Source organism: Cinclus cinclus, chromosome 4 (assembly GCF_963662255.1).
Source record: "Cinclus cinclus chromosome 4, bCinCin1.1, whole genome shotgun sequence".
NCBI lineage: Eukaryota > Metazoa > Chordata > Aves > Passeriformes > Cinclidae > Cinclus > Cinclus cinclus.
In genome coordinates this window covers 17945460-17970692 of record NC_085049.1, presented here as the reverse complement: position 1 = coordinate 17970692, position 25233 = coordinate 17945460, and the positions used below count along the sequence as shown (strand labels likewise).

At 42.8% G+C, this 25233-nt stretch overlaps 1 protein-coding gene across 1 annotated transcript; it reads left to right on the top strand.

Moving 5' to 3' along the window:
• Positions 1-1887: 1887 nt before the first annotated feature.
• ITIH2 (inter-alpha-trypsin inhibitor heavy chain 2) lies at positions 1888-24725 on the top strand. The gene is made up of 21 exons (XM_062490862.1): positions 1888-1971; positions 3529-3603; positions 7510-7545; positions 8273-8445; positions 9111-9215; positions 9527-9689; positions 10195-10302; positions 11027-11155; positions 11823-11939; positions 13126-13294; positions 14673-14798; positions 15806-15987; positions 16782-16967; positions 17949-18088; positions 18317-18489; positions 19318-19452; positions 20647-20760; positions 21832-22030; positions 23120-23292; positions 24187-24298; positions 24578-24725. The coding sequence occupies exons 1-21, from the start codon at positions 1888-1890 to the stop codon at positions 24723-24725; spliced, it is 2847 nt and encodes a 948-aa protein (XP_062346846.1).
• The last annotated feature ends 508 nt before the right edge of the window (positions 24726-25233 follow it).

Genomic DNA, 25233 nt, shown 5'->3' with positions numbered 1-25233 from the left:
TTGAAGGCTTTCCTAAGCTAACTTAAGGGTAAATAAATACTGTCAGATTGTACCACAAGTAGTGGGGTCAGCAGGACAGGTCTGGAGTGACCATCCATCTGAATTTGTCAGTGGTGAGGCCACTACTTGAATCCTGGGTCCAGTTTTGGCTCCTGGCTACAAGAAGGAAATTGAAGCACTGGAATGGGTTCAGAGAAAGGAACTGAGCTGGGGAAGGGTCTGGAGCATCATAAGGGAGCTGAAGGGGCTCCGTAGGGAGAAAAGGAGGCTTAGAGTGAAGTTCTCTCTCTCTACAGCTCCCTGAGAGGAGGGGGCAGCCAGGTGAGGGTTGATCTCTTCTCCTGGGTAACCAGAAACAGGATGAGAGGAAATGGCTTTAAGTTGCACCAGGGAATATCCAGGCTGTACATTAGGGAAAAATTAATCACCAAAAGTGGTGTCAAGCACTGGAGCAGGCTGCTCAGGACAGTGGTGGAAACACCATCCCTGGAAGTATTAAAAAAATGTGTGGATGGGGACCACTGTGGTGGACATGGCAGTGCTGGGTTAATGGTTGGACCAGATGGTCTTGAAGGTCTGTTCCAACCTAAATGATTCTATGATTATGGAAAAACCCTGCTCCCATCCACTCTATTCCCCTCCTGAACACTCCCATCTTCCAAACACATCACTTTTCCCACCTCTTACCTGGCAGAGAGTTGAAAGACTCTGCTGGCATTCCTTGTGAACTTCTGGAGGTAAGTACAGGGCTCAGACTGAGAAACAATCTGTGGAAAAGATGGAGGAAGGATGAGTAACAGCAGACTTGTGCCACAGAAACCTTTTCTTGAAACATCAAAGTGTAGCATAGCATAAGGGAAGATAACAGAATATTATTAGTATTATGTAATGAATATCCTATACAAGAAAATGGAATGGAATGGAATGGAATGGAATGGAATGGAATGGAATGGAATGGAATAAAGAATAGAATAGAATAGAATAGAATAGAATAGAATAGAATAGAATAGAATAGAATAGAATAGAATAGAATAGAATAGATAATATATATTTGAATGCTATTTTCTCCCAGGGTTCACACAGTAATTCTCTCATTTGCATTGAAGCTTCTCAGGTGTCTCTAACAATCCTTTCTTTGTGGAAGGGTGGAAGGGATACTCCAACAGCTTTTTACAAAAGGTTTCTTTCTCCCTTTTGCTTTGCTCTCATTATCTCATCACTTAAAGCACCCAAAGAACCAGGGAGGTAAAAAACCTGTTTCAAAAGCACCCAGGAGCCATAGAACACATGCCTGAAAATATCAGCAGATGTTCTCATGTGACTAATTTTAGAAAATGAGAACTACCACATCATCAGTCCAGCAGAATGGAAAAAAAGGGTATTTGTGTGGGTCAGGATCCAACCCCAAGGTCTCTGCCAGCCCCTGTGGGTTGGCTGGGTGGGAGGGCCCTTGGAGAATCCCAACAGTGCTGCCTCCATCATGCTGAAAACCAAACTTCACCTCGTTTACTATAAACAGACAAGCTGGAGTTCTTACTGAGGTCTTTTGAAGTTTTTGGATAGTGCAAGCTCTGTGCCTAGCAGGAAATTAGCCAAATATCACGGGAAGCTACAAAAGCAAGGAGTGAGCCTATCCAAGCCAGTGCTGTTATCGAGGGCAGAGGCAAGTGAAGACAGTATTTGGATAACCCTTGCTCAGGCACCACAGCTCAGACCTGCGTTGCAAGGCTAATATTTACCTACAGCCTAAACAAAGCCACCGTTGCAGAACTTTGCTCAAAATGCTGCATAAACCTGGGCTGTTTCCTTGAACTTGTCTCAGAGAAGGGAAGAACTTGTGGCTGTACCTGTGCAGGCTGTTCTCAGGAGGAAGCAAGCAGGAAGAAAATGAAGTATCTGAGCAGCTTTCTGGTTTTGTTCCTCATTTCTGGAGTCGGGGGCTTTGATCTGGTTATCGACGACATCCCAGATGTGAGTACTGGCAGGCAGGGCCCAGGTCTCCCTTCCTTGCTGAAGTCTGGATGGAGGCAGCAGTGGGAGCAGAACTGGGTCATTGCTTCACAATTCTCTTCTACTTCTAGCTGTAAATTTTTCTGATAATTTGTCTTCATTTGTCATTTGTAATGTTTTTTTTTTTTAAATAATATTATTAAAGCCTATTATTATTTAATATTATTAAAGGGAGAGTGTGAGTTGAGTCCAAATTTCATTCCAAGCAAGTTTCATATTTTTACTTCAGTGTTGCCTTTTCTGGTGTGGTTTCAACCTTTAAATATTTAAGTGGGCTTCTATACTCAGATCTTCAGCATATTTTATACCCTGTTTCACTGGAAAAAGCAGAAACAGGACACCCAGACACCTTTGTGGATGGAACCTCCTGTGTGGAGCACTGTGAACTTCAGGAAAGCCTTGTATGGAATTGGGTTTTTCTTAACAGAAATTCAAATACAGAGTGAATATCCTATTGACTTTACATTCCTCAGCAGAGGGATGAAAGAATTTAAAAAAGAGATCATAATTTCTTGGGATAATACAATGATGAAAAGAAGTATACTTATAGCTTTGACTCTGAAACTGAGTCTAAATTTAAACCCCCAGGCTCGGCGAACTTAGATTTGCTGTCTACGCCCATTTCTACATTGTAGTTTTGAAATATTTCTGTGAAGTCAGCAGGGATGATAATGGAGTGTTCTTTTCCTTTGCAGGATTAGTAAAAATCTTCAGTGAGCTGGGGTATCCTATTTTTCTTTATTTTTACAGCCATTTCCTTGACTCAATGAGATTTTAAAACTGGGATTGTAATTCCCAGGAAAAAAATATTCCAGACCTGTGGTTCTTTCTAATTGTAGATTCCTTATCAATTTAACATCAATGAGCTTAAACATTTTAAATTAATTTTGTGCATACCTTTGTGTGCATGCTATCACATAAGTTGGAAAGGAACTCCTGCACTTAAACTTCTTTATTGCTGTAAACTAAACTCAACAAAATTGATTAAGGGTACTGCTGTGGTGTGACCCACACTTCTGAATGAATCAGTGCAGCTTTGCACTTGGAAAAATGTTCTTTTGCTGTCATTGGGGGAAATTTAGTTCTCAGGTATATTGGTGTAAAACCAGAGACAATTTCTACTTGTTTGAGCAGAAATTCTCTGAACTTTCTTTGAGTGAGATCAGTGTCTGAAATGCTGTAGTTTCCATGGCTATACCCATCCTGATGATAATCATCTGCCTCTTGCTCTTTGTGGTCATTTCATGTTAAATATTACTCCTTGTTTCAGAAGGAAAAGCTGTAAAATGATGCTAAAGGTCATGATTTTACAAGAATTTATAGACCTGGTTGACCACTGAGGGAAACTGAATGTGTGAGGAATTTGGTCTGAGATGGTTTGTGCCTCTGCTCATGATTAGCATCCAAGGGAGGTAAATTCCCTTTGGAACTCTCCTGTAAAGTGCTAATCAATAATAAATCAAGTGATAAATCAAACAGTAAGACAGCATCAACTTTTTCTTCTTCTCCCTCCTCTAGGAAGTGGACAACCTGATTGATCCGGAAATTGATGGATTTCCCTCAAGCTCCAAAGCGAGAAATGGCAGGTACCAGGTACAGTACCCAGAAATGATTCAAAGAGGAGGGAAGCCAGAATGCCTGGGAGCTCTCTCCAGGTGTCTTTTTCCATGTCCAAGTTGTGAGCGTGCAGTCATATGGGACCAGCTGATTTTATAGGCATTGAGACTTCCATATCTCTGGTTGGGACAAGAACTGCTGCTCTCCCTTAAGCACGAGGCTTTGTTCTGTATCTGTGCTCCCGAGGTGATAAACAATGGAGATACTTTGTCTAACTTCATGTCTGGGGAATATCCCATTGAAACAGGTGAGGTTTTTCCATGAGAAAATGGAAAAGGACTTCAGACACTGGCAAGTGTAGGCTGTAAACATTCAGTCCATTCTTTCATATTTAACTCTGGTCAAAGAGTGGCACTCAGTGATGAGCTGCTGGCATCTAAGACCTGGGAAAAAAAAATTTGTTTTCAGCACACTGATGGGTTGCAGATTATTTTAGTCTGTTGGCTTGGAAACATTTAGGCAGAAACATTTAGAGCAGAATTGCAAGAGTTTTTATGTATTTTACACAGTAACAGTTAATGATAATACTCATTAAATCAGTTGTTTGAATGTATTCATTTTTTATTACACTGCATGAAAGAAATTATGATCAGAGTGGACCTTGTCCTCCACCAAGTTCTGGTACTGCTTGTTTTGAGCTTGTTCAATGTAGTGAAAATGAAAGATCCTCTTGAGTAACGTTGGATTTCCCAGAGTCTTTGAAATTTCACAGGCAAACCTGATTTTCCTCTTTCCTGAGGATTTGGATGGAACCTATTGGTACCTAAAGCCTGTGTAACAGTGGAAGAAAATGACAGATTTTAGCATGAGTATGAATCAAGCCTTCTCACACTTGCCAGTCCAGTATTTAAAGAATTCAATTGTGATCTGAACAGAAATCCCTCCTAGCTGCACTTCTTCAGGGCATCATTAATTTCCAATGTGTCTGTATCCGTGCCATATGTACTACATTGCCTCTGTTCCCAGAATTTCTGGATACATAGAGGCACGGACATATTGCATGCAGTAATTTATAATTCTACCAAGTGGTTTCATTGTACCATTTATTGCTTTTATTCCCATACATTATTTCCCATCCTTTACCTATCAAATAAATCTTTGCAAACCAGTAGATCTACGATCTCAGCTACTGTTGTATTAGTTGAGTCAAATATAATAAATGAGATTAAACTGAACTGTTCAAATCATCCTGAGACAGCAGCTCTTGGCCAGCAGCAGGCACACAGTTATTTACTGTTCACCACTACAGGAAAGCTGTCCCCAAATTATTTTTTCAGCACTATGTTTTTCTGCAAAGAGTTCACCAGCCCATTGGCAACAAGGCAAAAGAGCTCCCTGCAGACCCTACTGATTTGCTCTAAATACAGAGGATAGTTTTCTAGGTACAGATAAAATATTCTGCTATTTTGCTCCTGAGTAGTTTCCAAAAGGCTGTGCCTCAGGTGTGTGACTGATCCTTGTGACCAGAGCAGCAGTGTTCCATGGGCTGGAATGCAGGTGACCTTGTGAACCTCTATATGGTGGTGCACAGCTGTTATCTCTGTTTGGGAGGTAGATAAAGTGTCTAGACCTGTGAGGCACCCTGTGAGGTGGGATGTCCTGCAACACATTCCCCAGATCTGGTGCTGATCTCTGGCTGTCCAGAGATGGGTGAGCTCACACCTTCTTCCACACACAAATTTTTCCTTACTGTTCTGCCTGCCTGGTTTCCCCTCCAAGAGAAGCAGCACAGGAAGGATATATGGAAAGAGATGGGGTGGAATGATAGAGCTGTGGTATGGTTTGGGTTGGGAGGTAATTTAACGCTCATCTCATTCCAACCTCCCTGTGGAACACCTTCCACACCTTCCAGTAGACCAGGTTGAGTCAAGCCTCACCCAACCTGGCCTTGAACACTTTCAAGAATGGGGCAGCCACAGCTTCTCTGGACATCCTGTGCCAGGACCTCACCACCCTCACACTGAAGAATTTCTTCCTAAATCAGCTGGCTGGGGACTCCCCCAGCTGCCAGGGTATAAATGTAACCAAACAGACAAGGATCATCTGCAGCATCCTGAAGACAAACTCTTCCAAGTCTTAGGTCTGAAATTTCTCTTCTTGCATCTCACAGTTAATGATGTTGGTTTAATCTTAATTTGTATTCAAGCTGGTGATGTTCCCTGTGCCGAGGGTATGTGTGGGGCCAGAAAATCACTCTTCATGGTCTGGTCTTTTATCAGGTGTGAAAGTCCAGTTCACTGTACAGTGAAATTTGTGGGATGTGACAGGATCAGTCCATCAGGCTTCTCAGAGGATCTCTAGAGAGCCATAAACTTCCATATCCTGAAATCCCAGTCTGAATGGTTCAGGTAGTCTTTAGAGCCAGAAAATTAAAACCTGTGTGTGTTCTCAGGCAGGCAGAAATCCTCCCCATCTGCCTTTAAATGGTCCTTAAACTAATATCTTTAAAATGAACTTGCTATGACATCATTATCTCTTATAAAGCACAAGAACAGCATATTAATTAGTTTCAAATGAACTTAACAATTGCAGAGCAATCTTCCAGTTCATCATGGGATAAAATCTGTTTTCAAGCATCTTCTGTGGTTTTGGGTCCTCTTGACCCTGGAGAGCTGAGCTGGCCTAGTTGTGATAATAATATGAAAGTAGATCTCTGCATTTAAAAATTGCATCAAGGTGAGCCAAATTCCCTTTAAGAGGTTTAATATAAATATTCTTTATGTGAGGGAGATTTTTTTTTAATTAAACAGAATTATTCGAATAGCCACAAGATGTCAGCACCTTGCCATAGAAATTTCCAAATAGAGCCATTCATAAGGTGGGGGGAAAGAACAACCATGAAGAAGTAAGTGCGTCTAAGTAATGAATGCATAACTAATTTCCATAGACATAAGCATGTAAATATAATATCAATTACACAATAGGTTTTTTAATTCATACATATTGCATCTAATACATAAATATTTTCTAATATAAATGGCAACAAAGTGAGCTAAAGAAGTCTGGGGTTTGAGGTTTTTCCACTTTTCATAGAAAAACAAAGAGAACCTTTCTGTTAAAAACAAGAGTGTCTGAGGATGACTTTCTGCCAGCATGATTTGCTTTAAGGAAGAATGTTTTTCTAGAAGAGAATGTTTTCTTTAAAAAAACCCCGAAAAAACAAACAAAACAAACAAAACCAAAACAAAACAGAGGAAGAAAGCTGCCCTGTTTATGATAGGTTCTGAGGCACAGCTGGGACATCACATGCTCCAGAATCCCATGTAGAAATACATTAAATAAGACAAAGGGAATATTCACACTTTGTCTGGGAACTCTAAATAATTTTCATTCACGTCCAGAGAAGAGCAACGGAGCTGGGTAAGAATCTGGAGCACAAGTCTGATGAGGACTAGCTGAGGGAGCTGGGAAAGGGGCTCAGCCTGGAGAAAAGGAGGCTCAGGTGGAACCTTCTGGTTCTGCACAACTCCCTGACGGGAGGGGACAGCCAGGGGGGTTGGGCTCTGCTCCCAGGGAACAGGGACAGGAGGAGAAGAAGTGGCCTCAAGTTGTGCCAGGGGAAGTTTAGGTTGCATATTAGGCAACAACTCTTCCATTAAAGGGTTGTCAAGAATTGAAACAGGCTTCCCATGAAGTGTTGGAATTACTATTGCTGGAAGTATTCAAGAAAACATGTACATGTTTAGTGGCCCTGTCAGTGTTGGGTTAATGGTCGGACTAGATCTTAGATGTCTTTTCCAAACTTAATGGTCCTGTGATTCCCTATGATTCTATGATTCATAATCTTAGAAAACAATTATTAGACTCTGGTCCCTGTCTTGAAACATCCAGTCAGTGTTCTTAGGTTTGGTGAAATATCCCCTCCATATTTTTCTTTTCCAGAGGAGCACATCGGACTGGGGGTATGTTGGAGATCTGGTGAGTATTTTTCTTCCTCTGTGGCAAATAATATTGAACAAAGTTATTTTCTAGTTAACCATTTTTTGGAAATCAATCCCTCTGTTTGTTCATTTCCTTGTTTTTACTGCCGGTTGGGTATTAACCTATTTTCATTAAACAGAGAGCTGTTTGCACAATACTGTTGATACATCTGCTCTTGGAGGGAGAAGGGTATGGTAAATATGAAGAAATAAGCATCAAAAGTGATTAGACAAAGACAATGTCTTAATAAAACACTTAAATACTGTTATACTCCTGCTGTGGTTTAATCATTTACCACACTAAGTCAGTAACCAATGCAAGCCTCTTCTGCTTAGGACTTCCATTGAAAATGTGAATTGTATCTCTCCTCTTCATTATATGATGTTCAAGATTACTGTGTAGCTTTCCATGAGGGATTGCACTCAAAGAGTCATTCCAAGGACTCATTGCATGGTGAAAAGCAAGGAAAATATTCCAGCTTAAAAAATACCCTCTTTCAGCTAAAATATTATCATGAACTGTATTCCCATTAATATCCTGTCACAACTTCCAGGTAAAATTATGGAGATGTCCTGCACTTGAGCTCATGTCCCCTTTAGCTGCCATATTGTAAGGAGCAGAAATAAAAAAGTAGTGCTGAGACTATGAAGATGATTGATATTGTCCTCTAGGGCATTTTTTCCAGTGGCACCCTAAATTTATAGAGCGATTTTGTCAAATGCAGGTGGAGGATGATGACAAGATAGGTCTTTACAGCTACAAGGTTCAATCCACTATCACATCCAGGCTGGCCAACACAATGATCCAAGCCAAGATGGTGAACAACGCGAGGCGGCCACAGCCCATCATGTTTGATGTGCAAGTCCCCAAAGGAGCTTTTATTGACAACTTCACCATGTAAGCAGTGGTCAGGTATCACACTCGTCTTCTGGAAGCATTCCATGGGCTGTGAAGGAAGTATTTGCAAATGCAAAAAATCTCTTATTATTTTCCAGGTTCAGTGTAATTTTTGCAGGCTTTCTCAAGAGGTTCATGTCATCAGTCTGTCTGTCCATGCAGGTCTTCCTCTCCAGTAATCAGTGAGCTGTTGGTCAATATCAACAAAAATGGACAAAAGTCTCAAATAGACTAGGCCCCCACCTTGCCAGTTCAAAGGACAGAGACCCAAATCAGAGCCCTTACTGAACAGAAACTGACCTGGTTCAGTATGCATTCAGAGAGGCAGCAGCCAGGTTGCTGGTCAGGAGATGTCTTGATCCATGTTCCAAACCAGCCATGACATCAGGATCTGCCTTCCCTGCCCAAAGCTTGGGGAAAGTGTGAAGGAGATGGAGGAAAGCAGATCCTTCTCAGAGAACAATGGTGCTGGCTACTTGAAATAAAAATTTGGTAGAGAAAAAGATAGAGCTCTAGTGAAAATCAGACTTCATTACTTCGGGGTTAAACAAGAACCGTGTTATTTCATTTCCCACCAGTTTAGATTTCACTGGTGTAAACTGAAGAAACAGTCCTCAATTGTAAAGTTGTTTCTTTTGCAAGCTGACTGTGCTTCTCTCTCCTAGGGATATCAATGGTATCACATTTACCAGCCATATTCGGGAAAAATCTGAAGCCAGGAAAATGTACGCTCAAGCAAAAGCCAGAGGCAAAGCTGCTGGAATAGTCAGGTATAAACACTCTGGCATACGGGTTTTGTACTGAACTTACAGAAGGACTAAGAACATCCCAGGAGGAGATAGATGAGGGGGAATCCTGGAAAGGAAAATGCTTACTTACAGCAGCTCTGATATTTAATTGTCACAGACTTAAATTGTGTTTCAGCTTTCAGCTTGCTAAAACACCATGTGCTAACAGACAACTGCAGCTCCCTGACAAAGGCCACAGTTAAAATCAAAAGCCTCAATCTAAACCAAAGTGCAAGGAAGCTTTTCCTCCTCCTTGTATTTTCTGAAAAATAACCCCACAGCTGACTTTTCAGGAGCACTGCCTTGGATATGGAAAACTTCCAAACTGAAGTGAACGTGCCCCCAGGAATGAGGATCCAATTCCAGCTTCACTACCATGAAATGATCCGAAGGAAGCTGAGCTCCTACGAGCATGTCATCTCTGTGAAGCCAGGACGCCTGGCCAAGCACATGGAGGTAAAGCAGAGCTGGGATGTGTAGGAAGAACCCCACAGGTGAATCCTTGCTGAGAAAGCACCCACAGTTTTCAGGGAGGTGTCCCTGCCCATGGCAGGGGGGCTTGGAACTGAATGAACTTTAGGATCTCTTCCAACCCAAGCCATTCTGTGATTCTAAGACAAATCATGGTTGTGGAGGGACAACCAGCGATCATCAGCTCTCATAGGATACTACCTCATGAAGTTGGGGTTTTTGTGAAAAGGACTGTTCCAAATAAATAGCAAGTATTGCTTGTTTTCCTTCAGTCAAGTTTACACAAGAGTATAAAAATGTCCCAGCTTATTTGCCCAAGTGGTTCTGACGTGAGTCAGACACAATTCAGGAGATTGTCAGCTGTGTTTATGAGTGGGGACAGGACACATTTGTTCCTCACTAGACCTCCAAGCCCTGTCCAACCAGGCCTTGAGCACTTCCAGGGATGGGGCAGCTCTCCACAACAAATGTCTTCCCTTCCTGCCTTTAGGTGGACGTTCGCATCATTGAGCCACAGGGGCTGCGCTACGTGCACGTTCCTAATTCACTTGGGGATCATTTCAATGGAATCACCACCATCTCCAAGGGAGAGAAAAAGGTAACCACCCACAGACTGGAAATAGCATAAAATCTTCAGTTTTCACACTTACTCAACACAGTCCTGGCAAATTTTGTACCTGCTGGAAGCATGCAATAATGCAGCAAAATCTGTCTTAAATTCCATAGTAATATGCCAGGCAGTATTGTTTCCTGATAGTCAAATTTACCCCCATTCCTAGTTTAACAAATTATTTCAGAGGTACTATGTGTCTGTTTTAAGTCTTACCTTTCCAGGCAATTTCAAGTTATCCAGTTAAAACAGAAAAATGCCGTAAAGTCTGCAGGATCAATCACATGACTAATGAAAATATTTCCTAGTACTCAATTCACAGACAAATGGCAATCCTCTTTGTTTGGGGGTAAAAAGTCAATTAGAAACCTATTAAAATGTTGATAAAATTATGGATAGTTTCAACTAGGAAAATGTCAAAAAAACCCAATGTGTTGCTTAATAGAAATGGTTTGCACAGGTCTAGCTGAAATATTTGGTGTTGTAGATGGGTCATGTGATTTGTGTCACGGTTGCTACTACTGAATCAACATATCTAGGCAAATCCTAGTGTTGTTTTTCTTCTGAAATGACAAAGTCCATTTTCCACAAATAATGAAAGCAGGAAAATATTCAGTGAAATGAGATATTTCATGAAGATGTGGAGTCTCTCTGTGAATAATCCCCCTCTCACACAACACCTGGTTGACTGATGATCTCTCCTCATTTCAAGGCTCATGTTTCTTTCAAGCCAACAATGGCTCAACAGCGAAAATGCCCCAAGTGCTCGTCCACAGCTGTGGATGGAAATTTTGTGGTGCAGTACGATGTGAACAGAGAAACCACGGGGGGAGAACTGGAAGTAAGTATGGCTGCTCAGCTGGGACCAGAGAGCTGTGAATGAAGGAATTGCTGTCCTTCAGCAAACTGTGCTAAACTTCATCCTTCAGGGGAATAAGCATGAGGACGAGCTCTGTATCCAATTGAAAGAACAGAGGGATTTTAAGTGGGCAGAATGGATTTATTTAATTTATGACTAAGACATGGGCTTACATGTAGTAGGAGAAGATTCCTGTCATGTCCAAAAGCCAATGTCTTTATACCTGGCAGCACTCTGGTGATTTAATGTAGAATTATCAGAGGATGGAGTCATTGGATGTTGCACCAATACATCACAAGGAGACAACCAGAACATCACTATTTTTATGTTAACATGAAGCTGAGTTATGAGGTTGAATTATTACAGGCAGAACAGTCCTTTTCAAAGCATTTTTCATTCGTCCCTATGCAAGGGCATGGAAGTTGTCTGAGAATCAGGCTCTGTTTTTATTGAGTAAAAATAGTGTAAGGCTACAGAGATGTTCAGAGCTGAAAGTTAAAACTGGCCAATAAAGAAGAGAAAAAGGCAATAGGGAAAAATAATTAGCTCATAAAGAAAATAAGAATTTTCTGCTTTGTCACTGTCTTGAGTTTTCTGAAATCTTTTCTATAGCTCATTTCACTGTGATTTTTTTAATTTTGTTTTGCAGATTTTTAATGGCTATTTTATTCACTTCTTTGCTCCGGAAAATCTTGATCCACTGCCCAAAAACATTTTATTTGTTATAGATGTCAGTGGCTCGATGTGGGGACTAAAAATGAAACAAGTAAGTGTTTGACCTCTGTTGCAAAATGAACATCCTGCCAACTTTCCCCATGTGCTTTACCACGCAGTTCTGTAGCACACTGGCATGTCAAATTACCAGCCTAATTTGGAGAATATTTGGAATCCAAAACTTCATTATTTTGTCCCATTATTTATAATGCTTCTTCCATGCTTTGAGGAAGAGGTGGTGCCAGATTTTAACTCTAAATTTAAATTTTAATGGACAGATCACAAAATATTTTGCAAAGGCTCTGACCCCCTTTTTCTCTAGTGCTCCATACTGAATCCTGGGAAAGACTCAATGGGGATACTACATCCCTGCTTTCCAAACATGGATGAATTGTTGACAGCCCTCTGAAGACCACTAAGGATTGTTTAGACAACATAACCCATAAAGGGGAAAAATGTTAAAATAAGATATTTTAGTCTGCAAGAGAAAACACTCCAAGAAAGATAATCAGCCTCCAAATATGCAAACAATTCTTCTGAAAGGGAAACTCAACAACTGACTTTTATGCCCAACCAGGGCAAAATAAGGTGGAATCAGATGGATTTTCAGCAGGAGAGGTTTCTGCTATATATTTGGGAAAACCCTGTAGGTCTGAGTGAGGGGAGCTTGGGAGATTGTATGTAATGTGTCTGTCACTGAAGGGTCTTAAGAACTGACTGGACAAATGTTAGTTGGGGATCATCAGGTATATTTGAGTTTCTTTCAGAGCACAGCAAGTAAGGCTTGGTAGATTGCTTCCTTGGGGAAATCAGCACTGCAAAATTGGGATACAGGTTAATTGTCACTTGTTTAAATCACACATCTTTAAAAAGATGCTATGCAGCCTGAAATGACTGTGTTGCTGACAGAGCTTCCTGAACTGATCTCTCCTAAACCACAAATGTTTCTCTCTTTCACTTCACTCTGTGTTAGCAGGAGTTAAGCAAGCTGAGTCACCGAGAATGTATCTTTCCTAATTGCAATTTTTCTGTATTTCTTTGATGAAAATCTTGACATTATGCAAGGGGGGGGGGGGGGGGGGGATAGGGAATGGAGATTTATCTAGCAGATGCTAATTTGGATTTCAGTGCTCATGTGCTTATTCCTCAGAGGCTAATATTTGCCTGTGGTCACAAGTTAAGAAGAGGCTTTCATAAGCAGGAAGCATAAACCTGTCTTCTCTTAAACTTCTCCTCAGACCATTGAGGCCATGAAGGCAATACTGAGTGAGCTCCGTGCTGCTGACCAGTTCTCCCTGATCGATTTCAACCACAACGTCCGGTGCTGGAGAGATAATCTGGTCTCAGCCACCCCATCGCAGGTGGAAGATGCCAAGAAGTACATCCAGACAATCCATCCCAACGGGGGTATGAGGTTTTGATTGCAGGGTACTCCCAGAAGTTTGTTGTCACAGGAATGGGTACCTCAGACAGCCTTCAGGCTGTCAGAGTATTCCTAAAAAACCATGAAAAGCATGCCTAAAGAAGAGCAAGAGCAGTTTATTGTATTAGGTGATGGGACAGCATTTTCTTCCATGGCAGACAGAATACAGACCATAGAACAGCTGCCTTTAATCTATTTTACCTCTCACCTCAGAAATCCTAAACACCAATGAAGGATGAAGTCCATCTCATAGGCCTGGATGAACAGGCAGATTAAATATTCCCTAAGCAGAGAATCACAATCATTTGCCCTGGGCTGACTGCCAGCTGAACATGAGCCAGGTGTGTGTGTGCCCAGGTGGTCAGGAAAGCCATGGGTGTCCTGGCTTGGATTGGCACTTGTGTGGCCAGCAGGACCAGGCCAGTGACCCTCCCCCTGCACTGGGCACTGCTGAGGACATAGGTGTTCAGTTTTGGGCCCCTCTCAACAGGAAAGACATTGAGGGGCTGGAGCATGTTGCCCCAGAAAAGGGCAACAGAGCTAGGGAAGGGTCTGGACCACAAGTCCTACAAGAAACAGCTGCAGGAATTTAAGGACATGGTTTAGTGGTGGACTGGAGTTAATGGTTGGACTCAATCTTAGAGGTCCAATCTTAGATTTAATGATTCTATGAGCTACTAAATGCCACATGGGCAAACTATTTATCCTTTTTGTGCCTTCATTCCCCATCTGGTAAATGAGGATAGATGCCTTTTTCAGCTGTGGACGTCTTTGGAAGGGACTTACAATGATTTTAATCTGCCACTCTCTGAAATGCAGTTATGGATTTGTTATTCAGTTATTTGTACATCAGTAGTGTGGAAAGACTCTCCCTAACATCAGAGCCTTCTGGTGCTGTGTTATTTTCATCTCCAGAAGTTTCCACTACAATGAAGTTATAGACTTGTCCAAAATCATCAGTGCGTTGGGAATAGGAAACCAAGCTGGATATATGAGTGACTGACTTTGCTAGCCCAAAAGAAGACAGATAAGCTTAGACATCAGCTGCCATACAGCAAAGCCAGTTTAAATACACCATTTAGTTATCTTGTCTCTGGAGCTGCTGAGTACACACCAAGTAGTTCCCAACACCATAAATGGTCACACTGGAATTAGCGAGGGGGAGTGGGGGAGCCTCATGAAGGAAACAGCCTGGGATGAAAAAGGGAACCAGAGTGCAAAAGGTCTACCAAGATATCAGAGAGGAAGGGTTTTGCTGCCTTGATCTCAGCTCTTGTCGCTCTTAACTCCACTAGAATCTTAGAACCAGTCTGGATTCAACAAGAATAAAAAAACTTGTTTCTTTCATTTTGTCTTTGACAGGCACAAATATCAATGAAGCTCTTCTGCGAGCCACTTTCATCCTGAATGAAGCCAGGAGTTTAGGCATGTTGGACCCAAACTCAGTTTCCATGATTGTATTGGTATCTGATGGAGACCCGACAGTAGGTAAGGATCCTGTTTTGGGTGAGAAGAAAAGCTGGTGGGGTAAGACTGAGAAAAGCAAGTGGACAATTTGGCAGTAAGTTAAAAAAATTCTATTCATCTTTCTTCCAATGCCTTGTGCTCCCCTTTTGCCAAGTGCTAGAAGTGCCACAGGGCTTTGCACAGAAGCTTTCAAAAGATGAGTAGCTTATTATGCAGGTTGATTTTTTTGCAATTTACAGAGCTGCACAAATCCTGTAATTTTATTTGATTACCTGTAAGGACAGGCAATCAAAACAACCTTAGAGAAATTGGGCTTTTGAGCAACCTGGTCTAGTGGAAAGTGTCCCTGCCCATAGCAGGGGGGGCTGGAACTCAATGATCTTTAAAGTTTCTTTAAACACAAACCATTCTATGATCCTATGATTGTACAAAAATTTCCTCTACTTATGACCTTAGCCCACACGGACTATGCAGTCACAAGCATAACATCAAAAGCAGGACAAAAGAGTGGAAAGCAAATTAATTTGGATTTGGTACAGGTCAAAGCAATTTCTGACTTGAAGATGTCAGCTCCCAAAGACTGCCATTAAAAATATGCCTGGAAAAACAAAACAAACAAAACAGTTCCAATGATGACAGAGAACACCTTAAGTATGAGAAACAAAGTAAAATCTTCATGGAGATGACTTAACCTGCTGAGAGTTTGAATCATTAATTCTAGGAGAACTCTAGATGTGCTAGAATTTCAAATCCCTAGGAAGTTACTAAGAGCCCTGCATGTACAAAGAAAATGCATCAGATACCAAAAAAAGTGTCCAAAAGGATTGTCTTCAGTGCAAACACTTTGTTAATCTCTATCTAGAAGCTCAAACGTTGCTGTAGGCAATGGAAATTTGGCATTGAGTTTGCTGTCTAGATTTCCCTAGTATCCAGAGAGAACCAGAGACACTGGGAGAGCAGGAATGTGCTCACCCTGATGGAGACTTTTCTATTGCTCAGGTGAATGTCACCCTTTCTGTGTCTCCAAGGTGAGCTGAAGCTGACAACAATCCAGAAGAACGTGAAGCAGAGCATAAAGGATGAATTCTCTCTCTTCTGCCTCGGGATTGGGTTTGATGTAGATTACGATTTCCTGCAGAGAATTGCAACCGACAACCGTGGCATGGCCCAGAGAATTTTTGGAAATCAGGAGACTTCTCTCCAAATGAAGGTGAGTTTCGGTGTCATTGCCTCTGAAACTCTCCTGTTCTGTTCACAGCTGTAACTCCACTAGCAAGAAGTTATCAAAACCCATAATTTCTTTTGGAGGGTCCTGCAAAATATCAGTCATATTTAATCTTAATGTCCTAGTTACAGTTTTAATAATATCTATAACATATGCTCTACTTCCCTGTGTAGGATTAACAGTCTATAAAACAGCCTTAACTATAAAAAAAGATTTTCTGAATTAAAAATAAAGCCTGTATGTTACTTTAGGCCATTTCATTACTAACAAAAACTAGATATAAATGCTAAATGATAATCCAGACTTAGCCAATGTTAGAAAAAGTTCCACTCTAGCTCTGGCTCCAAATCACTGAGCAGGAATTACTGTTGATCAAATTTTAACATCCTTATACTGTGACTGTTCCTTGATTTCACCATCTATACAAGAAATAGGTGGGGAGTAGCTGTGTCTCTTACATGGTAGCCCTGAGCTGACCATCCTGGGGAAGGATTCAGGCCCACACACATCTGTGCTCAAGACTTTTAGGTCTAGGAACAGCACAGCCCATGGACTTCTGACCACCCTTTAACTTCCACAAGACTTGGACCAGATATTCTTACTGTACCCCCTTGAAACTGTGCAAAGTATGAAGTCAGCGTTCTATGAGATGAGGAAATTCCCTCTTGCTCATCAGGGCTCCAGGTTTTGTCACCTGCTGTCCTTTCAGTAAGAGTGGCCTGTGCAAGAGAGTCACTTCATTTACAACAAACTCGCTTCTCTGTCTCCTTCTCCCTCAGAATTTCTACAACCAGGTCTCCACCCCGCTCCTGAAGAAGATTCAGTTCAACTACCCTCAGGAGTCAGTGTCAGACGTCACCCAGAGCAGCTTCCACAACTACTTTGGTGGCTCAGAGATAGTAGTGGCTGGGAAGGTCGACACGGAAAACCTGCAGCACCTGGAGAGTGTGGTCACAGCAACTGCAGTGAGTGAAGGTGTCCCTGGGATACCTGCTCGGGGGATTTGGGCTGGTCCATTCCCTCCTGTGTACAGTCTCCCTGCTGAAGGTTAATGACAGTGAAGGGTTTTGTCTTCTTGGGTACTGGGTGGGAATGTGGGGGTACTCATGGGAACATTTTTCCAATAGTGTTTCACAAAAGCTTCAGGAATAGCCACTCTCTGCACCCTGCACCCTGCCAGAGGAACTTCCTTCTAATAAATGTACCAAAAAGATTAAATCTAGACGAAAGTATGGATTTTCCTTCATGCTTTATGGAGATGCAGGAGTGATCACTCCCTAAGGCAACTCCTTTCATGACTGAACTTCCCACCATCAGGGATTTCAGGCTGGTGGATCTACAGCACATCAAGTCCTAGCACTGTCCTTTTATGTGTGATGAGATTTTCCCCATGTTTTCAGGGCTGCTCTTCCAGGAGGACTGGGATGGGATAGGAATATTACATCCAGACCCTTTCTGAAGAAGAACAGAATTATCTGCACTGCTTACAGGGCTTAGCAATTATCATTTGTCAGTTCTAGAAAAAACCCAAACATCTTCAACATTTTTTTTCCTGCCAGAACAGAGTGCAGTCCAGGGGTCTGTGTGAGAGAGTAGAATTTGGTTTGTGTTCTTCAGTGTAATTGGATATGAAAGAACCTGAGGGGAGGATTACAGAGCTCTGTCAAGAGTCTCTTCTTTTGGCATAAGATAGCACCTCTTGGGCTACTATTAACAGCTCCTTGAACTACTTTAATCCACTCACAGAAGTGTCTTTAAAAGAAGGACCTCCTGCTACATCTTCACTCTCCATTGCAGTCAGGCCAACAGTGCTGGGACTTTCTGATCTAGAAGTGACCAAGGGTAGAACCAGAGAGAGACCTTAACACCAGCCAAGAGGGGAATTCAGGGCACCCCATTCTCCTGGCTCCTGTCCCTCATCTTTCTCTCTCTCTGACTTTGCACAGGCAAATGCAGAGCTTGTCATGGAAACACTGAGAGATGTCGAAGAGCTGGATGGGTTCATGAAGAAGGACAAATACGCAGATCCTGAATTCACAAGGAAGCTGTGGGCCTATCTGACTGTCAACCAGATGATGGCAGAGAGGTGAGGAGAGATGTGCTCAAACACGCCTGGCCGTGGGGCTGAGAGAATGAAATTATGGAGATTTACCTTCTGGAGCCCGAGTGAGAGCCATGGAACAGTTCAGGATTAATCCACTCAGCCTTTCCTCTTGTAACACCACTTGGCTCTTTGACCCCTCCATGACAGAACTGCCATGGCAGCTCCCCTGTAAAGCTGCTAACCAGGAGTTCTGCTTCTGTTTCCACCCAGAAATGCAGCCCCCACTGCAGCTTTGAAGAGGAACATCACCAAAACCATCCTGCAGATGTCTCTGGACCATCACATCGTCACCCCCTTCACAGCCATGCTGATAGAGAATGCTGAAAAGGATGAAATAATGCTGGCAGACCAGCCCAGAGACCCCAGGAAGGGTTGCTGCTCGGGTCAGTGTCTCCTCTGCCCATTACTGTGTCTCTCATGTTGTGTGAAAACAGCCTCTTGTCTGAGTTAGGGATATAAGGAAGAAGATGCTGTCAGAGATTTCACCTGTGCCATCTTCAATCCTGTTGCTGTCCCCCAGCTCCTGTTTCCCCTTATTCCTCTTCAGAGCAGGGTCAGCAGTTGTGAATGTCAGCCCAGCATATTAAACAAACCAAGTTTCATGGATTGTTTAAGATCATGGTACTTTATGAACAGAATGCGAGAGAGACAGGACAAGTTACTTTCTCCTGTCTCCATCATGGCAAAGGCAGAGAGAGCTCTAGTACAAAGAACATGATCACAGATACTAAATGCTTGCACTTCTTTGAAACCTTTATTCACATGGGTCATCCCAGGGCATGCAGGAAGAATCCTGCCTTTCCTCAGGCACTTCAGACTCAGGACCCAAGTCAGCAAAGCTTTTACCATATGCTGTATTTTTAAAAGTCAGCTTTTTTCTTGGCAAAACACTTCAGCTGTTACATTGGAGGCTTTGCTAAAGAGGGGGCTGCTTTCATGAATGAGAGATAAAAAGCCAGGCTCCATTCTTTCACCCATAACTTATGGTGAGCTATCTACCCTTCTAAGTCATGTATTTCATATATTTCATGGACGAAGACACTGGAGCAAATCCAACCTTATGTCATTACACAAATCCGTTGTAAATGGTATTGCACCTGCTTTACATCAGTATAACAACATCAGGCTTTGATCTACTGCAGTGCTCTAAACATTACACTATTAAATATGTCAGCACTTACAGAACCCTAATTGTGACTGTCATCTAACAGGTACTCTGGGATTAACTCCAAATGCACCCAATAACAACAAAGGGATCCCATCCTGGGCCAATGTCACAGCTGTGCCAGTCAGCTTCATGCCTGAGCAAAGGAGTCCACCTGTGTCCTCTCTGAGCATCAACAGAGGTAAAACCTACAGCATTTCTTTGCAAAGGAACACTAGACATGTCAAAACTCATCACCTAATGACTCATCACCATCCCTAGAAGCGTTTCAGACCAGGCTGAATGGGCATTTGAGCAACCTGGTTGAGTGGAAGGTGTTCCTGTCCCTGGCAGGGGGTTTGAACAAGATGATCTTTAAGGTCCCTTCCAACCCAAGCTTTTTCTTTATAAATTATGGAGTAATTTTGATGTTGAATATGCTGTAAAAATATAAAAATATGCTGCAAGCTATAAGGATGAAACTATTTTGGATCCTAATAGGATCTAAAGTATCTAAGTGACCTCATGAGCTGCTGTTTGCTTCCCTGGAGCAGGGGCTGTTTGCTGAGCTTAACTTTAGCTTCTCTGCAGTAGCAAAGTTACCTCCATTGTAAATGACAGATGAAAGCTATTGGAGAGTTACTGCTGTTGTAAATGGCAGATAAATGTTCTGCAGTAGATAAAAATCTCTGAGTGTGCTGGTGACTGATGGATCCTGTTAATTCTTGGGCCTTTGCCACAGTTTAGTGGCAGTTTATTTGAGCAAGCCAGCTGTGAGAACCACTGCCCATAAACACAGTGTTAGCACAATAAATCTGTGTGTGATGTGTGTACATGTATTACATAGTGATCACACAAAGAGCTCTTAAACTCCACACCACAGGGAAATCTCAGCCACCACCAACCCAGCAGGAGCTGGGCAGAGCTTTGCACTGCAAGACATGGCTGGAAGCAGCTGCCTTCAGTGATGGGTGCAGGTGTTTGTCTCATCTAAAACAAATTTTAAAGGACATATGAATTTCTGTGGGACCCAGTCCTGTCATGTTGTTAAATACACTGTGAGAACAAGTCCTGGATTGTAGTCCTCAGTGGGGTTAGTGGGCAGGATGTGTCTTTATCTAGCATCAGTATAGTACATTGCATTTGGCAGCTCTCAAACCAGGAATGCCACTTCCTTCACTTAAACCAGGGCACTGTATGAGGAGGAAGTATCTGGGGGGCTTTTGTGAGGAGCACCTGAGAACTTTTTTAGCTACCTTAGGGTGGAAAGGGCCCTCATTTTACTATGAGGAGTCCCAAAAAGTGCTTAAAAGTCCTTTTGAAAAGCTTCAGTGTCCCTCCCCTCTAGGGCAGGAGCTGACCTGCTTCTCACACTTGTTTGTTTTCTGTGTTTCAGTGGACAATGACCCACATTTTATCATACACCTGCCCAAGAGCCAAAGGAACATCTGCTTCAATATCAACTCAGAGCCTGGGAAGATCCTAAACTTGGTTTCTGATCCTGGCACTGGTAAGGGAATAAAACATGGTTTATTATACAGCACAATTTTTTTTTCTCTTGGGTCTGAAAGGTGTTCAGAGGGACCAGGGGAATTGCCTGCAAGGGGAACTGTGTGCTGGCAGGAGTATGACCAGCAGGCTGAGGGAAGTGGTTATTTCCCTCCATGTCTGGAGTATTGTGTCCAGTTTGGGCCTTGCCAGCACAAGAGAGATGTTGACAAACTGGACTGAATTCAGTGGTGGCCATGAAGATGATTTTGGGGCTGGAGCAGAGGAGAGAGAGGGAGAGGTTGAGGCAGCTGAGACAGGGTTTGATCAAGCTTAAGAAAAGAAGTGGTGGATCCATGGTGGGCCTTGTTGCTGTACTCAACCACGTGAGCAGAAGGTGAAGGTGAAGCCTCACACATCTCCAAGGTGCATAGCTAAGGGATAAGAGGCTATAGAAATGAGGTGCAACAGGTGAAACTCAGAGTAGAAGTGAGCTACTGGGGAAAACCCTTTCACTCTGAGGATGGCCAAACACAGGGAAAGGAGCCAAGATCATGGAATAACAGAGCAATTGAATTGGCAAAGGCCATAAAGATTATCAAGTCCAAATTTTAACCCAGCACTGACAACCCCATCATGAAACCATAACCCCAAGAGTCACATCCACAGGTTTTTTGAACATTTTCATGGATGGTGATTCCACTATTTCCCTGGGCAACCTGTTCCAATGATCACCCTTTCAGTGAAGAAACTTTCCCTAATATCCAACCTAAACTTTCCATGAAACAACCTGAGGCCATTTCCTCTTGTCCTATGCATCCCTTACACTACACCTGAAGGGGTTTTCCTCCTACTCCCAACAAGATCTAACAGCAATTCCCACCAGATTATTGTGCTAAAGGATTGAACAGTAGCATCAGGAAGCAATTTAATAAATTATTCTCTTTTCTTGGCTGGAGAAATGAGAAAAACAGGGGGTCAGAGGGCCTCCTGTTTCTGTTGATCCCATGGTACTCCCTATTGAGACCAAAGCTCCAAGTCTCCAGGCAGTGCTCCAAGACTGAGGCAATGTTTCCTTCTCTGCTCTTCACAGGAGTTGTGGTCAATGGTCAGCTCGTCGGGGCCAAGAAAGCAGAGAACAAGAAACTCAACACATACTTTGGCAAAATTGGGTTTTATTTCAAAAAGAAAGGCCTGAAAGTGGAGATCACCACAGAAACAATAACGCTGAAAGATGGCTCATATGCCATCACACTGACCTGGGCTGACACAGGGCACATCATTCGGAAACAGTGAGCTGATCATTTTTTACCTGTTCCCACCTAATTCTGTTTTGAGATACCCTCAGGGTTTCTGCCATGCTGTCTTGGTTTGAAAGACAGGTGTCTGCTAAGGAAGGCAGGAACCTCCCTTCAAATGGCAGATGTAAACCTCCTTCCTCTGAATTATTATAATTTTGAAATTAAGGGGCTCTCAGGCAAAGATACGGGAATAGGAATAACAGTTCTTTACTAGGAAAAATTAGGAGAAATACAGTATTACAGAAAAATAACAAACTCAAAACACTGACAGAGTCAGAATACAACCTGACACCCCATCAGTCAGTCAGGGTGTTGGTAGCAGTCCCATTAAATGGTGGGTGCAGTCCTCCTGCAGTGACAGATGTGGTTCTGTTGTAGCAGTGATCCTGTAGAAGGGTGCAGTTTTCCTCTGAATGTCCAGTGACGATGTAGAAGGGTCTGGCTTTCCCCTGAAATCCAATGGAAAAAGGCTGCTCTAATGTTCCAAATCTCAGTTTTTATCTAGGTAGAAAAGGCTTGGCTCCTCCCCCTGGGTGGAGCATTTCCCAATGGGATGATGTAATTTTATCAGTCATGCAGTGGGACTCAATGGCCCATTAACAGAAGATATCTCCTGGAGGAAGGATGGGTCATGGAAAAGATGATGAACACTGCCCCAGCTACTTTCAACAGATGGTGATAGAATACATACTACTGTTTACATCCTGCTTTGCAACCTAAGACACATGCCATCACATCATTCAGGAGAGCTTCCCCTGCAGATTAACAGCTGTCAGCCATGCTGGACACCCTACAGCACTGCTTAGGCACAGGACCACATCCAAAATCTCCATTCACAATCGGAAGAGCTTAAATTTGTAGGGGAAATTAGGTTACCTCAGCATGGAGATGAAGTGTCTGTTAGGTACTGTCCTGCCAGATCTCCAGGTACCGCTCCCAAGGCTTAAGGCTTTTAATGGATCCTCTGACATATCTGCCATCCCTGTGGGATTGTTCTGTATGCCTCAGTGCATCTCAGGGGGCTGAGAGCTGTTGTGTAGGTGGATGAACTAACCCTGCTCTTTGGTCCTTCTCTGCCAGGCTCCTCATATCTGTGAAGAAAGAAAGCAACGTTACCATCACTGTGGGGGAGGAGATGTCCTTCATGGTTTTGCTGCATCGTGTGTGGAAGAAACACCCAGTGAATGTTGACTTCCTGGGAATCTACATTCCCCCGGATAACCAGTTCTCTCCTGAAGCCCATGGGCTGATAGGTAAGGGCTAGGGGGCAGGTAGTGGGAATGGTGGGACACTAGGAAGGGGTTTTGCTAGATCTTGGAGGGAATTTTATAGAATTGTAGACATAAAATATCCTGAGTTGGAAGGGACCCACAAGGAGTCCAGCTCTTGCACAGGACACTCCCAAGAATCCCACCATGTGCCTGACTGCAATTTCCAAATGCGCCTTAACTCTGGTTTGGTGCTGTGACCACTTCCTGGGGAGCCTGTTCCAGTGTCCAACCACCCTCTGGGTGAAGAACCTTTACCTAATATCTAGCCTAAACATCTCCAGGCACATCTTCATGCTGTTAATTTGTTGGTGACTGTGTTCTAATGGAAAAGGTGTGAAAATTATTAAAAAAGAGAATAGGGAAACTCATGTAATGTCCTGGAAGACCCAAGGACATTATGGAACATCAGGGACCAGGACATTATTCCTTATTCCAGCTGGGGAGGGTGTTTTCAAAGCAATCTGACTAGACTTGGTGACAGGACTGAGACAGGACTTTCCCTGCCTGGCTAAACTGCTGCATGTTGAAAATAGAAAGAACAAAACAAACTCCTCAAAACTTTCTGAGGAGATTTCTGTGCAAACATCTGTAATCAGCTCTTTCCTCGATGACAGCCTTTTCTGGCTGTGGTATAAAACAAAAGCAAGGCCTCAGTTCATATGGCAAATCAATCTTCTGAGTCCTGGACCTACCCAGAACTCCTTTTGAGGAGCAGAAGTTGTGTTCCTGATTACTGAGAGACAGAGTGCCCTGTGATCCATGCAGATTGGTTTGCCTGCTGGAGCTAGTTTGATTTTCCAAAAGAGCCTGGCAGCAGCTGACATGGAGCTTCAAGGGTCAGGACACACAAACAGCTTCAAACCTCTCCCTGACCAGGTCAGTTTGTATCTGAACCGGAAGTGTCAATCCACCACCAAACACCTGGGCAACCTCCAGAAAAACCACAAGCTACCATGGAAGTGAAGGGCAACAAGTTCACTGTGACCAGGTAGGAATTATGTGCTTTATTGTTCTCTTTCTAAATCAGTACTGTCCTTAGAGCTGCCCAGCATCTGACTTAGGACACATTTGAAGAGTTCCTGGAACCCCCAGAATTGGTCAATGCAGTCACAGAACTGTAAAATTAATTGCATTTTGTGGTTATTTCCACTTCCTGCTGGTGGAAGACACATCTCCTGTTTTGGCAGAGCAGCACCAATATTGACCAGGGTGTCTCCTTGTTTATTTGCCATGTTGTGACCCTCTTTTGGGTGTCCTCTCCCTGCAGGGGCGTGCAGAAGGACTACAGGACAGACCGTGTGCTGGGGACTGATGTGCTGTGCTGGTTTGTGCACAACAGTGGCAAAGGCTTCATAGATGGCCACTACAGGGATTACCTGGTCCCCCACCTCTACAGCTTCATGAAGAAACCCTGAATGTTTCAGTTTAGTACAAAAAATTCCCATCTGCTCCTTCATGCCCAAACAACTCCTCTGAACAGCAGCTGTCAGCCTGTCACACCAGTGTGACTGGAGGCAACCCCACCAGTGTTTGATTTGTTTTATCAGTGTTTCAAAGACATGTAAACTCCCTTTTCTGCTGAGAAATATGTAATAAAGTGACACGCTGGGTTGGAGGAGGTGTCTTCCTCTTGCCGTGTCTGATTTAATGGGCTGTAAACTCCATTAAAAAATTCTGTTTTCTAATATCCATTTCATAGTAGAGGTGTAAGAGTGTTGTGGCTCCTGCAGGCAGGTAACACACACAACCAGATTTAATACATATTTAATGCTTACACCTGTGTGTTTCCAGACTGCTGGGAAAATTTAAGTTCATAAAATGCTGGACTGGGCAAAAAGAAGGACATGCACTAAGTAAAGGAAATTTAACAGAAAAGAAACATGGATCTGGAATGGGTATAATGAGCAGTCTTTAGTCTTTAAA